Source organism: Leucoraja erinacea, chromosome 16 (assembly GCF_028641065.1).
Source record: "Leucoraja erinacea ecotype New England chromosome 16, Leri_hhj_1, whole genome shotgun sequence".
Lineage (NCBI taxonomy): Eukaryota > Metazoa > Chordata > Chondrichthyes > Rajiformes > Rajidae > Leucoraja > Leucoraja erinaceus.
The window spans coordinates 20,532,289-20,547,993 of NC_073392.1; the positions used below are offsets into that span (position 1 = coordinate 20,532,289).

Consider the following 15,705-nt stretch of genomic DNA (forward strand, 5'->3'; position numbering starts at 1 on the left):
AGAACAAATTATTTTCTGCTGTCATCAGACTCTTGAATGGACTTCATTAATTAAGGATGTATTCCCAACCTCCCCAATCTACCTCAAAGCAGCCCTTTGTTTTTTTTAATCTGCACTTTCTCTACAGCTATAAGTATGACAGTATATATGACAATGATAGACCAATAACAAAAAATATTATTAAAATAATAAACCAATACCAGGGAATATAATGACTTTAAAGCAATAGACAGCATGAGGTTTCGAAGGTGTGAGAAAATTGACTATTTTAAGACTTTGTTCAATCTCTCACTATATGGCTCACCTGTGACTCCGAGGGTCTGCAGCATTCTTTCATCTCCCAGGTGCAACAGATTTGTGCTAACAACGGGGCCAAGGTCACGTACCGCTCGGTTGTAACGCATACAGTCAACACGGGATAGACTTTCCTCTTCCCCAAACAGCACCTTGGACAAGTGAGAGGTGACGGGGCTCGAGGGACGGGTGGGGTTGGCTGAACGAATGGGGGAACGGAGTGGGGAGTTGAAAGCACTCCCAATTTCAGAGGCTGTGTCCGTGCTCTCATTGCTGGGGGTTGGGGAAGGCTGGGGATGGGCGGGACCACCACTGATGGTTTTTATGGAAAGGGGAAGAGATAAGTCCTTCTGAGATTCTTTGAGCTTCTCAGTCAGCACATTAAGAGTGTTGGGCTGCAGAAGGGAAAGCTGTTCGCTGGGTCGTTGCTCCTGTAATAAATGGGTCTTCCTTTTATACCTGTAAACACAGAGCAAAATAAATATGGGGCTATTGGGAAAAAAACTATGGAGCCAATTTCATATTATGCATAGATGCAACTCAGCCAATAACCTGATTGGACTGGAACCAAATGAGAAATATTTATATGTATGTCCATGTGCATATACATATTAGGATAAAGCCATGAGAAAGTCCTTTAAGGTTAACTAGATTCATTATAAGCAGGAAAATCCAGGTTTCACCTGAGTGCTGCTGAATTAAGGATGGAAAGAGTATATACTATATCCAGTCATTATTGAATAACTTGAAACATGTTATTATTATTCTATCTTGAAAAATGCTTTAAAAATGTATGGGAGAATTTGCATAAAGTCAGCTTTGCATAAGTCAGGTCATCTGTAACACGGGGCGCACTTGTATTATGTTCCAAAGACCATGTTCTCGTCCACCCAGCCTTGAGGTTGCTTCAAATCCTCCTTTATATTCTCAATTCCTCCTTTTGATTGAATTAGATTGTGAGTAGCTGAGGCCCAAGCACATATTCCAGCAGAAACCCACAGCCGGCCAACTTGAGAGGGATCCTTTTATTCCCACTCGACTTTCTCTTTAACAACCAATTCTTCATCGATCCATATGTTACCCTTAATTCAATGTGCTCTAATCTTGTTCACAACTTCTTCTGTGGAAATTTATCGTAAATCTTCACAATATCCAAATATATATTAAGTGTTTAATTGTCAAAAGCACCAGGACTGGAACAATTACATTCTTACCCATCCTTCATTAGTGCTTCCTCATCTATTTTACTAATCATAAACTCAAAGAACTCCAGTCGATTAGTCAAACATAATTTTCCTTTCATAAATCTACGCACAATTTTCTCAAGTCATTAAAAAAAACTTTTATCATATCCTTTATGGATCCTATCACTTCCCTACTACTAGTCAGGCTAACAGTTCTCTGACCGCTCCCCATCCGCTTTCATAAATATTGCTGCCACATCAGCTACTATGCAACCCATAGGAATAATATTAATTATTGTGGTTTTACTGAATGATTTGTCCCCTGCTCGATACTTTCTCTTCTGAATATATTAACACAAAGCTGTTACTAGTTAGTAACAGATGAAGGAAGCTTAATCTCTAAGAACTATACATATCCTGGACTGACCTGATGGCTGTGTTTGTGTTCTGACAATCCTCTTCCTCTTCCTCATTGTAGTCGTCATCGTTGTCTGAGTAACGGTGGTGAGGGGGACCGGGCATCCGGCTTCGACCAACACCAGATGCAAAATCTTCCTCTTCCTGTTGGGAGGCAACAACAGCCACAATTCACTGACCTTCAGGGGCGATAATCTGGGAGAAAATTATTTAATGTTAAAAGTAAATGGGCTAATAAACACAGGTGTAGATTTGTAAACTACTTTTAACTAGTCTATTGAGTTATTTGACGGACAGATCGTAGGACTTGCGTGCTCATACATTTTAAAATGTGGCAACATCATTTAATAGATCTGTTTGGAAAACTGAAGCCCTAATGATTAAAGGGATAATGGTGCTTTTTGAAATGATGCAGTGGTGTTTCTCCAGGGGTCAGTATTAGAAACACATATATTAGTAATCTTGATCTTAATTTACAGGGAATAACTTCAAAGTTTGTAAACTAACAAAAATAAGAATAGATTGAACAATAAGGAAGAGAGTATCAGATTTCAGAAGGACACAGTCTAATGAAATCGGCAGACAAAATCTAACAAAAGGAGTGCAAAGTAATACAATGGGAGCAGGGGTAAGGGCAGTAATATCAAAAGATATAACGGGGTAAAAAAATTATGGAATTTATGCAGAAGATTTGTAAGAATAATATTGTGTTCAATTCTAGGTGCTAAATCTTCATAAAGATGTCAAGAAAGTGGACATGGTCCCAGAGTGGTACCTGGAATGAGGGATTTTAATTTTGTGGAGAATCTTGTTATATCATAAAGAAAGTTGTTTAAAGATTTAAGATCACAGGTAAAATAATTATAGACCAATATCAGGAAGCATTTGGAGACACAAAAAAATGGCAGATACTGGAATCTTGAGCAATCTTGAACAACAAAGCAGATCAGGTAGCATTTGAGAAGGGAATGGACAGACGATGGTTCTATCAGGATCCTCGGTCAGACTGAAGGGTTCCAACCTGAAACATCACCTGTCCATTCTGTGTTTAAGAAGGAACTGCAGATGCTGGAGAATCGAAGGTACACAAAAAAGCTGGAGAAACTCAGCGGGTGCAGCAGCATCTATGGAGCGAAGGAAATAGGCAACGTTTCGGGCCGAAACCCTTCTGTCCATTCTGTGCCTGATGCTGCCTGACAAGTTATGTTCCTCTAGCATTTTGATTTATTATTCTAGGAATGAAACTTACATTTGTGTGGTGTCTTCCACAACCTTGGAATCTTTACTTTTAAAGCACACTACAGCTAATTCATTTCTTTTGTAGCAATTCTATGCTGTCATATAGAAATTCTGACAGTTGATTAGTAAGGTTCAAGGCAATTTGGACAACTTACGTGTGTGGCAAACACAGAAAGGCAGAGTATTATTTAAATGTGAGAGATTGGAAAATGTTTTTGTACAAAAAGTACCGAGTGTTCTCATGTATGAGTCATTCATTCATTGGGAGCAAACGTGCATGTGCAGCAAACAGTTGACAAGGCAAATATTACACTGGCCTTCACTGCAAGATTTTTTTTGAATGGAGAATGGGTTTCTCACACCAATTAAACAGGGCCTTGGAGAACCCATGTCCATGATTTGTACACAGTTTGGATCTCCTTATCTAAGATAAGATGTACCTGCCAAATAGGGAGTGCAGCAAAGGTATGCAGATTGATTCCTTGGGTTACAGGGTAGAGAAATGAGAAGAAATTGGGTTGAATTGGTGTGCATTTACTGGAGTTTAGAAGATTGAGAAGGGGTCTCATTAAAGTGCACAAAATTCTGACAGGGATGGAGAGATTAAATGCAGAATGCAGGGTTGATGCACCCCCAGGTGGGCTCGGAGGGGAAAACCTAGAACCATGGGTCACAGAATACAGAGCAAGATGTTTGAGACTGAGATAATGAGGATTTTCTACTGCAGAAGGCTGTGAGTGCCAAGTTGCTGCGTGTTTCGTTAGTGAGGATATATATATATATATATTAAGCAGGAGTTAGTTAGATTTCAAGAAAAAATGGCATCAAGGAATATAGAGAGTGGGAAAAGTGAGATACAGGATTAAGCAAGATCATATTGATTGGTTGATCAGACTCGGAAGGCCGAATTGCCTACTACTGCTAAATTTGGTATTAAATTTTGCTCTTTCTTCTTTGGAGGGGCTGTGCTCACTCGCCGTGGCGGAAGACTGTGGATTAGGTGCTTTAAGTCTCAAAAGTGGGGCTATAAAACATAGCCCAGAAATTCAAGTTGAGAAAACAGTCGCTGAGTCACGTTTTGAGTCGGAAGGACACAAACAATATTGATGGGTTATTCAGAATCATCTCAAGTACCAGACAAACCTACAACAAAGGGTGAGGGAATCACAACTTGCACTGTTACCAAAGAAACAAGGAAATTGCTTTTGAGTGCCTAATTTGTCCAAGGGAAGAGAAATCCTCCCTCCACTGCAATGGGTAATGGTAATTATCCAGCTATCATGCATCCATCAGAAGGTCTGAACTCGCAGTACAGTGGCGCAGCGGTAGTGTTGCTGCCCTACAGCGCCAGATACATGGATTCAATCTTGACTACGGCTGCATCTGTATGGAGTTTGTACGTTCTCCCTGTGACTGCGTGGGTTTCGCTGGGTGCTCCGGTTTCCTCCCATTCGTCCAAAGATATGCAAGATTGTAGGTTAATTAGCTTCTGTAAATTATCCCTAGTGTGTAGGACTAGCGCTAGTGTAGGAAGTGATCGCTGGTTGGTGCGGACTCGGTGGGCCGATGGTCCATTTTCCACGCTGTATCACTAAAGTCATAGTGTGCCTGGATACCATTGATCACACTATACTTTCAATGGACCTAAATCCACAGTAGTGATGTGAACTTTGTTACAGTAAGAGCATTAGTGCTCCTGTACAACTGATTATGCAGAACCCTATAGCACACAACTCCCAGTCTGTCACAGAGAAAACTGGGATAATAAGCGTAACAAAGATCAAAATTTTCTCTGATGTATTACAAGTGCTTTGCTTAACTTAAGGTCATGCAATACTGATTGGCACTACAGAGGTAACTACATTTAACCCAAGCTATAGTTCTCTGGGTGAACTCAATCCAAAATCTCCATCCACTAGCTCTGACAGTTCTCAAGATGAAGAAAATCTAATTCCATTTCTTGAAACACTTTTGCAAGTTTGTAAATTAGTCAAGTAACTTATGAACTCTGAGGTTTACTCAATAGTTAAATCCGCTCACTAACCTGCATTGGTGATTTGGCATAATTGTGGTTATCGAGGAAAGCTGGAAGCCGTAGGATAACAGGACTGGGTGCAGACGTGGGCCCATTTGTACTGGGCATTACAGACTTGGTTGAAGACTTTAATTTGCTTGATGGGCTCGAAGTACAAGGTGGCTGAGTTGGAGGTGTGGGGGCTTCACTGGATCCTTTAAATAAAAGTAAAAGCAGCTGACAATCTATTCGTTATGTAACATCTCTTAACATCACATCAAATTTATTGCAGCAACTCCATAGTTTCGACACTTAAAGTCCACGAGGTGGGTCAGCATCCTGACTGGATGAAAGGAAAAAAGGATAAGGACTGGACAACCCTGTAATTTCTGTGCAGGCACCACATGCATATAAATTGTCTGCAAGCAGTGAGTCCATTGCACCATGACCATCATGGGCACATGCATAATGGATAGGCACTGCGCGTGCAGGTACTATACTGGCACCATGGGCCCAACCACAGCCTGCACCATCAACTTCTGAAAACATTGCAGAACTATAGTGCAAGCGCTATACTGGCACTGCAGGCACAAGCACTGTGCACAGCATCATTGCATACAAACATTGTGATTGTCAGCATTATTAGTAAGCACTCTTAACAACACCTTGGCATCAGCACTCGACTGCAACAAGGGACGCAGCACCATGTTCAAGTAAGATCCAGTGGCACGTGCACCAGTAAGTGGATACCAGGGTCATACAAACTCTAAGCACTAACACTGTGCAAACAATGAGGACACAAATACCATGCACGGGGCATTGTAGGTATTAGCATCAAGTGCAACCAGCACAAACTGCAGGACTTAAACACATAACAACTTTGTAAAGTAAGTCTGATGGTTAACCAAAAAAAACTGAGAACTGTTATCCTGGCACTATTTTATTATTCCATATGATTAAACTCCTTCAAAACACAAAAGGAACAACACTTATGAGGTATTTAAAATAGATATTTAATGCTTAAACGTTCCTCCAGGATCCATGTTATATCAAATATTTGGATGATGGAGTCGAGGCTAAGATTAGAGATGGTGGTGGGGCAGGGGGAAAATGCAGTCAAGTAATCTGTTTTTGTTCCACTGCTTGAAGAAGAAATGCTGGCAAGCAGAATTATTGCTCTTCTATGAATGGTGCAGTTCCAAATAAGTGTTGAATCAATGGCCAGTTTATCTTTCACCTTAGTAGCAGCAAATAACATAATAATCAAAAGAGCATAAATGGTCATGCGAGAGAAAATAGGTTGCATGGGGACTGGGGCAATGAGACGGACATGGATCCGATGGGCTAATAGTCGGTTTCTGCATCATATTAAGTAAGGGAAGCTTTCACATCTAACCAAACTGGCAAAAAGGAGCCCAAAAGACAGAACCTTCAATAGTTGCACTCCCAGAATACTGCACTGGGGTGTCGTAATACATTCTGTGCTAAGATCCACAGTCCTTTGAGCCAGAGAAGACAGTACTAACAAACAAATTAGGGGTAAGGGATAAAAATAGAAAGGAGAACGGAGAGAATGGAATTAGTGGGAAAATTAGCTGCACGTGTGACTAAGGCATCATCTTCTCCATGAATCACAGTACAGATATTTATCACCACAATCTACTCAGAAAATCCAGAACATTCTTACAAACGGCAAGAAATGATGACTGGTGTGCCCCGAGTAGCGATTTAATCCTTACCACTGTGCAGGGTTTCCGGTACAAGGTGTGCCTTGTCACTTTCTGATTCAGGAGCTGGCTTGTTCAAGGCTTGCTTTGCCTCTTCCATGGCTTGAGCTTCTTGAGGTTTCTGTGTTTGGATCAATTCGGGCTGGGTGACACGGATTAGCTAAAGGAAATCAAGAGTGTCCATTCAAACAGTGAATCTTCTAGATTACAGGGAGGCAGTCTGGAATAGGTGGAAATGCAACACAGTGTGGAGAGGCTTGCGAGTTGATTCTTTTAGAAACTGAGTCTGCACATAGTTCAAACTTAAAAGCAAGAAGCTAATCTGGATAACAGTGAAGTGTACTCAATTCACCACACTAAGGCCAATTACAACACAGTCAAGCCTTCTTGAGGTCCTCAGTGTGTTCTTGGTGAGCTACTGAACATGTAGACTCCTTTAGTACCCTATACTTTAGATGGGCTAAAGCCAAGGATCAACATAGCAGGAAAACAACAGCAGAGCTTTCCTCTAACCAAAATCCAAATCAAATCAGATGCCAATCAAAACCCATCACTCGCAAGGCTTGGTGCTGCCCACACCCCTCTTTTGAGCTTTCTCCCCCTACTATAATGTCTTAAAAAGGGTCCTGACCCAAAATGTCACCTAACCATGTTCTCCAGACCCGCTGAATTACTCCAGCACTGTACATCTTTTTTTTGTAAAACAGCATCTGTAGATCCTTGTGCCTCCAATTAAAGATACTGGCTGAATAAAGAATGTTGACCACCACACTTGCCTATTTTCAAGCAATGAAATTTTTTATTTCACATTCACGAGAACAGGCTAACATGTAATGGCTCAAATGAAATTTAGTACACACTCCATGTGTGCTGAGGAGGCAGCAGAGGTCATGAGCTGTGATTTATAATGGAATTTAAATTGAATGGTAATTCCTAATTAATTGCAGAAACAGGAATTTTCCTCAGCAGGTTAAAATTTGTTACTGTGCCTAGAATGGTCAACGTTAAAAGGCTAAAAATACATATTGTCCGAGCCATCACACTGGTGCTTCCATTGGAATGAGGACAATATTTCAAGTCATTCTCCCTTTCATTCAGTGAGGCAAAATAAAAAGCCCCAGTCCATCTAGTCTGCTGCCTTTGATACTTTGTTGTTGATAATAGGGACAGACACAGACCCATTCAAATTAATTTAAAGCAGTTCTAAACCATGGTGAAAGATGAAAGATAATTTGGGATTTTTTTCCTACATCTCTTCTCGGCGTTCTGAATGACTACGACAGTAAGTGAATCAGTGAATTTCCGATAGTATGATGTGAACTCTAACCCACCAGAAGGTGGTGCAGCTCTCTCAGAAATTGTATTCCATCAGTTTAAATTTTAATTTTAAATGTTGAAATGATAACAGTTTGCCCAATTCATACATATCCCCTACTTTCCTAATCCCCAGTCTATCCCATTGTTGATATGTTTTGTCGATGAGAGATGGTTTGAATGCGGGGTAATATTTTAAATATATACAGATATGTGACTTTATGAAGAAATATACACATAGATTTCAAACTATATTTTTAGACCCTTTAGAAGAAGCAATGAATATTAAGGCTGATTCACAAAAACTAATATCATACTTTTATAATAATATATTAAATAGAGACAACCATACCAACTGTTAAAATGTGGATTAGGAATATGATGGACATAGCACGCCTTGAAGAAATGAGACTCCGACTAATAGATAAATATGACCAATTCTTAAGGAGTTGGTCTCCTTTCATCGACTTTTTGGAATCATGTGATGCAGCGGTACCGTAAAGATTGCTGATTTCAGTTCATGCCGTGGATAGATCTACATCTCCGAATAAAGATTTGAAAATTTCTCTTTTAAGGGGCCTTCTCTCCTATTTCTACTTTCCACTTTTTCTTTTTTTTTTTTATATACACACTTCACGTTTTTCTATTCTCTACCATCTATTTTTCCTCTTTTTCCCCTTTCTATTGTTTTCTTTTTCTTGTCTTGCTTACTCCCTTCTCAAAACATAAAACTAGAGGTTGTACATAGAATGGATTACGGTATGCCATAGTTGGCACCTAAAATTAGGTTCCACTGTACATTTTTGTACTGTATTAACTTCTAATAAAATAAACAAAACAAAAAAAACACAAAAAAAAATAAATTGTATTCCAAAGCTCCCTTGTTTCAAAAGTAATAATTTTTTTTAATCTAACCTAGCACCGGTTGCTTGTTACTTAACATTACAACTGTAGACCTTTCTTAACCCATGCAATTGGAATAAACACTCAGGATTTAAGACCTTATTCAGTCAATACCTGTTGCAGGGCTTCCAGCACTGTCTGTCGGTTCATTTTCAGAAGGCTCAATTTGGTCTCATACTTCATCCTCCGATCTGGCACCACAGCCATGAGGTTGAAACGGATATCATGATATGGTTCTCTGGAACAAACAAAAAAAGTAGTTCAGCAATGCAAAATAATGCAGTTGCTCCACTTATCATTTGATCATAGAGATCTGTGATTCCCACCCATCAAACAACAGCGAAGCAGTTAACCGTTGGAACAGCAAACAGTATAGTTTATGAAGAGATAAGAAAGTAAAATGCATGAAAGTTTTTGAATCTCCACACCAAATATCTGAAGCTGAGATTACCATATTCAAATGTGCTTTCTGGTCAAAGTGATTCATCCCATAAACATGGTGCCAACAAGAAAGCAGTAACATCAATCTAGGCAACCTTCATTTTAAAGCTTCATAAATAAAATAATCCAGTTTATTACCCAGCGGTAGCCAGTCCTATTCGCTCCATTATAACTCTTCGTGCTTTGTCTGTCCACTCTTCATCTTCACCCCAAGGCCCTGGAAACAGAAGAGAGCTTGGTTCTTCTGATGAATCAAAAATTATATAAAGCCACATAAATACAGGTCAAAGCACTACTACTACGACAAACGTTTCAGTTGCTTAAAGAAAATGAGGGGAAAGGCTCTGGATCTGCAGTAAGGCATGAGGTAAATCGGAGACTGTCGATTTGATAGTCTGCAGGGCCATGGGAAAGAATGGGAAAACCTTGATATGATAAGACTTGTTATCAGCAGAGCAAGGATGAAGTAAGCTCTTTCCTGGCTGAAGGGTAGTTACAAGTTCAGGAGAAACAAAAGAGGATTACAACAAGTATTGAAACAGAGGGTGGCGATAAGCTTTAAATTTTGACTTGGAAAATAATACCAAAGGAACAACTTACCACAAAAATATTACTAGAACATACTAATTGAGGGATTCCCACATTTAAATATGCGTGATTTTATTGGGGGGGTAAAAAAACCCTCATTAAATACTTTAAGAAATAAATTAGTAGGGTCAACGGGGGCCATGAAATATCCTTGGTAACTACGATTAAGTAGATTCTTAAATTGCTTTAGTTTGACCCCATCCACAGCACCGACTTCAGCTCTGGATACCACAATCAGAAGATGTTTAAGAAAGAATGGGAATATGTTTAAAAAAGGCGGGAAGAAGAAAGGAAGAGGTGGACACAGTGGGCTGTGGGAGAGCTGGTAGGGGGATGGGATGGAGGGAGAAAGCAAGGACTACCGGAAATTGGAGGTCAATGTTCATACCGCTGGGGTGTAAATTGCCCAAGCGAAATATGAGGTGCTGCTCCTCCAATTTGCGGTGGGAGTCACTCTGGCCACGGAGGAGGCGCAGGACAGAAAGGCCGGATACGGAATGGGAGGGGAAGCTGAAGTGCTGAGCCACCGAGAGATAGGATTTGTTAATGCGAACTGTGCGGAGGTGTTGGGCGAAGCGATCGGCAAGCCTGCGCTTGGTCTCACCGATGTAGAGCAGTTGACACCTAGAGCAGCGGATGCAATAGATGAGGTTGGAGGAAGTGCACCTCTGCCTCACCTGGAAAGACTGCTTGGGTCTTTGGATGGAGTCGAGGGGGGAGGTAAAGTGACAAGTGTAGCATTTCCTGCTGTTGCAAGGGAAAGTATCAGGGGAGGGGGTGGTTTGGGTGGGAAGGGACAAATTGACCAGGGAGAATCACAGTGGTCTTGTGGTATAATGAAGATTCATCAGAACCATATTGGGATACATTTTGAGGGATGATAAGATTTCCTAAATTAAAAAAGTTGATGGATACGCTAAGTGAGAAATTAAAAATGATAAAAGGGTTCAATAATATTGATGTAGAGAAACTGTTTCTTCCGATGGGAGAAAAACAGAACTGGACAACGAGTAATGCACTTTTTCTCCCATTGGGTCATGGTAGAAATGTGAGACTACAGATGCCTGGACAATTGGAAATTTCAAAGCTGAATTTGAGAGCATTATGAGTCATTGACCACAGGTAGATAAATAGAGCAGAGGTGCAAATTAGCCACAATCTAACTAAATGGTCAATCCTTAATAGTTTGGTCATATTCATATACATGTCATATTCTGTTCTTCCTCAAAGTGTTCATCTTTTCTTCTGAAAGTAATGTCTATCCAACCCTGATCTCTCATCTAAATGTATTTCTCCATGTAAACCTGGACAGCTAGCAGAATGGACTATTCCAGCTTAGGGCCAGAGCACATAAACCAGCCCTATTCTATTATATCCTAAAATCAATAATTGTACTTCCAGGACAGATTACAGGTAATAATCAGGAATGGGAACATCATACTCATCCATATCTGCAGCCAAATGGCTCCAAGATGTTATAATACAGTTGGACTCTGCTCTGACAAAAGTCCAATCACCGTGCAGAGGCTAAGGATCACCCATTAACCTATCTGGTATGGAAGTTCAAGACCTATACTGATTGCAATGCTAACTAATCCGAAGGGAAAGTTACATAAGAAAGGTTCAGTACCAATTGTATGATACCCACTGTAGACATGAGTTCCTCTAAACCCAAGTAAGTGATAAAAGCACAATAAAGCCAACTATGAAATTGTTGAACAACATGAAATATTAAAAATGTCTGAAAACTGAAATATTGATAGTTGGAAGGGAAAATTTAAAAAACCCATAATAGTGATGCAAGCAGTCAAAAATTCGGTCCTCTTTTTATATGTGAATATCCTAAGACAAAAGTAGTCTGCATCTAACTTAAAATTATGTAGATTTTGTATCAGAATGTCCAATGCAAACTATAAATTATGATTCAAATTGATCAGCACCCCAGGCGAAGCTCAACCAAGTACTATCCCACCAACGGACACGAGTCCAGAGCCCAACCAGCAACAGTCAGCGGTAGAGAGGAAAATTGAAGGAAAAAAGCCGAATGGAGCAGTCACTGGCTGTGGCTGAAGAGAAAAAATGCTGTCTGGGCTGCCACGTGACCATCTAGAGGCTAACCATAAGACACACACCCAGGTCTGATCTCCCTGTGGTGGGCCTGCCTCGACTGAAGGTGTCTTGTGATAAAAGGCCAAAACACCCAGTGACGTTGAGGTACACAACTGAAGATGTATCTGGTTGGTAGCAAAATCACCTAGTGGTCATCCCCAAGAATACCAAATGTCAATTGTAGTGAAAAACCTTAGGGATTGTAACATCCAGTCCTACTAATCAATCAATAAGGCCGTACAGAGCAGTTCATACCGTGATCTATGGGGTAGGCTTTCAAACCATCCAGCTCAAAGAGGCGACCTTTAATTGGAACATAACTAACGAAATGAAAGGCTTCCATGGTACGCACTGCACTGATCCCATTCTGTTTCTCTGGAAGGTGTCGTGGCTCTGGCCTAGAGGAAACAAAGGTAGAATGTGCAGTCAGAACATTTAATGTTATTATTTAGAGGAAACACTAAAGCATTCAAGTCAAGCCAAGGAGAATTATGAGCTTTCGTGACAATCCACACTTCCATAAATTAAAGGAGAAATGGGCCGTGAGGCATGAATCTAGTTTCAAAGCTTCTGCCCCAAGATGAATGTAAACTTTAGAACACTGCGTTGTTAGACAATTAACATCGGGTGGCGCCGTGAGTCGGCAGCCTCGCCAGCAGCTGTTCGTCCTTTCGACTTTTAGTGTGGGGGGGTGGTGAAGGGGTATAGGGGGAAACTGTTTTTCAGTCACTTACCTGTGTGGAATGCGACCTTTCTCCAAGTTGCATTTTCGCCTTCCCTCACGGCCTAACTGCTTGGATTGGTACAGCCTCTCCCGGAGTCGGGCCCGAGCTTCATCAGCGGGTACAGCGCGGACTTTCCATCACAGAGCCGGGTGATCCCTTGCCGAGGATCGCCAGAAGAAGTGCTCTGATCGCTGGCCCACGGACTATAATATCCTGAAGCCGCGGTCTGCGGAGCTTCTAGCCGCGGGCGCGGCATGGACATTCCATCGCGAAGTCTGGGATCCCTCGCCGGGGATCGCCGAAGAGCTCCGACCGCCGGCCTGCGGCCTATAACATAGTGAAGCCGCCGTCTCCCGACGAGAGGGCCTGCATATTGGGCCGTCCGTAGCGGGGACTGCGGAGGGTTCATGGCCCCGGCCACGGATGAACAAAGGAGGCGGACTGACTGAAAGTTATTGCCTTCCACCACAGTGAAGAATGTTGATTCCACAGTGGTGGATGTTCATGTTATATTCTATTATGTGTTGTGCTCTTTTTGATTGTGCGGCTCCATGGTAAATAAAATTCCACTGTACCTTAACAGGTGTATGTGGCAATAAATGTGAATTTGAACTTGAACTTGATTAACTGCATAAGGGAGAAAATAATGAAAAGGACAGTGAGAGAGGGAATGATCTGCTCTCTCTTCACTCCCAACCAAAGAAGAACAGCAAAGGTTCTGGGATCACAGAGGGTAAATTTTTATATTCAATGAAAATATCTAATACATTAGAAATAGTTATTTTAGAGAGACGCACAATGGAAACACCCCTTTCGCCTCCCAAATCTATGTTAAACACCCATTTACATTAATCCAAAAATGAATCCCAGTTTATTCCTTCCACCTTTTCACAAACTGCAAAATTCAACGACACACCTACAATTTACTAGAAGAGACATCTCACAGTAGCCAATTAACCTACCAACCTGCAAATGTTTTCCATGCGAGAGGAATCCAGAGCGAGAGAAAAAAAAAAATAAGTGGCAAGGAGAACAGCGACACTCCAGAGACTGTTCAAGAGATCACGACTGCACCTTGATTAAATTTTGAAATTTTCAAACCAGGAGTATCCTATGAGGTCATTTACTAAATGCCTTGCAAGTAAATATAAGTGATAACTATAATCATTCCTCTCACCAGTAATCTCATTCAATCTGGGTTTCTTTGGGGTGACCCACTCCATACAAATCCAAGATTTTTACAGGCTCAGGGTAGCAGGATAATGGAAGGTTTATTTAAGATGAATGGGAAAAACACGTGTGAAAATATAGTGCTTTTACAATCTTATATCACCAAGCAATGACAAGTCGCACTATTTAAACAAATAATCGATTACTTTTCTATATGTTGCCATGCTATCTGGTGAAATAAACAGTTTTTAAATTTGTTCCTGGTCTCAAAAGTTTATTTTTTGTTTTCCTTAGAAAAATATTTTTAAAAACACGCATGGCAACATTATATTCAATTCACATGACAAAGTGCATTGTTACATCTCCTTGGCCACATTAGTGTGAATGATGTGGATCAACTCTCCACGCAAAGTCGTGTGATCGACTCATATGAACAAAAGGCAGGGCTTGACATAAGACAGCATCTGAGATGAGACAGAGGCTTTACCACAGAAAGTTTAACCCGCCATTTGTATTCATGCTGACAGCCCATTTTGTTTTCAGTAGCGATGTTAGCACTAATCAAACATAACAGTAGCACAGTGGTGTTTGATATAGCATTTAAGATGTCACGTACTAAAATCTATGAGATGCATAAGCATCTTTTCATAGTTTTCTCCCCTTCTCAAAGTTGAGACCTTCCTTGGATAATACAGCCAAGCATACATTGATCTATTTTCTGATAGATCGGCAAGGACTGGAGTCAAACTGAGACCTTCTGCGAAGCATTGCATTTATGAATAAAGTTATGATACACTTATGCAACTCTTTCCTGGAATCCTACCATTCCTTACTCCTCAGTGTTTTCAAGACTTCTGAAACCTCATCTGTTATCTCTCACTATCAGTTCCCATCATTGCACCTTTCCGATTTTTCCTTAATTGTGTGCAGGAAAAGTGACGTGTGCGTTAGGAAACTTAAGTGAATAAACCACGGGAAAGTTTCTCACATATTTATAAAACTTTGGACACTTGACTATGAAGTGGCTGGTTATTTTCCATCATCACAGCTCTTACTACAGGTGCACAAACTTTTATCCGATGTTCCAGAAACCGAAAAACTCCGAAAACCGGCCATTTTTTCCAGGATGTCGTCTGCACACCAAAGCTCACGTTTGGCGCCAAACTTGACCCGAAACGACCCATGGTCAACCCAGGTCTGTACTACTGTAGCGGCTGCCTCCTCCCCTGGAGACCGGGGAGACACTTAAACATCTGTAAATCATTGCTTAAATGTTAGTCAGTTAGTTTGGAGGGCTTTTATGTGAAGGGGGGGTTGAAGGGGTAAACTTTAATTCTTAGTCCCCTACCTGGTCGGAGAGGCGGGGAGCGGTCAATGCCTTACCGGGTCGCCGTGCAGTAAGCTCCGCAGCGCTGTGGCCGCCAACTCCCAGCTGGGGCTGCGGGCGGCGCCGGTTGTAGCTCCGACCCCGGCAACTCTACCCCTGGCTGCGAGGTGCTCCAAATCCAGCGCCGCCTGCAGCCCCAGCTCCGCAAATGTTGGGAGTCGGCGGCGTCGCAGCGCTGGGATACCAGCGGGGA

General features: G+C 41.3%; 1 protein-coding gene across 1 annotated transcript in view; it reads right to left on the reverse strand.

Moving 5' to 3' along the window:
- Nucleotides 1-15,705, reverse strand: part of bap1 (BRCA1 associated protein-1 (ubiquitin carboxy-terminal hydrolase)) — a 52,189-nt gene that overhangs the window by 11,600 nt on the left and 24,884 nt on the right. The window contains exons 7-13 of the mRNA XM_055647786.1: nucleotides 12,486-12,628; nucleotides 9,672-9,750; nucleotides 9,207-9,330; nucleotides 6,888-7,035; nucleotides 5,179-5,363; nucleotides 1,906-2,039; nucleotides 305-753 (exon numbers count right to left, since the gene is read on the reverse strand). Of these exons, the coding sequence (XP_055503761.1) occupies nucleotides 305-753; nucleotides 1,906-2,039; nucleotides 5,179-5,363; nucleotides 6,888-7,035; nucleotides 9,207-9,330; nucleotides 9,672-9,750; nucleotides 12,486-12,628 (1,262 nt within the window). The remainder of the gene's footprint in view (nucleotides 1-304; nucleotides 754-1,905; nucleotides 2,040-5,178; nucleotides 5,364-6,887; nucleotides 7,036-9,206; nucleotides 9,331-9,671; nucleotides 9,751-12,485; nucleotides 12,629-15,705) is intronic.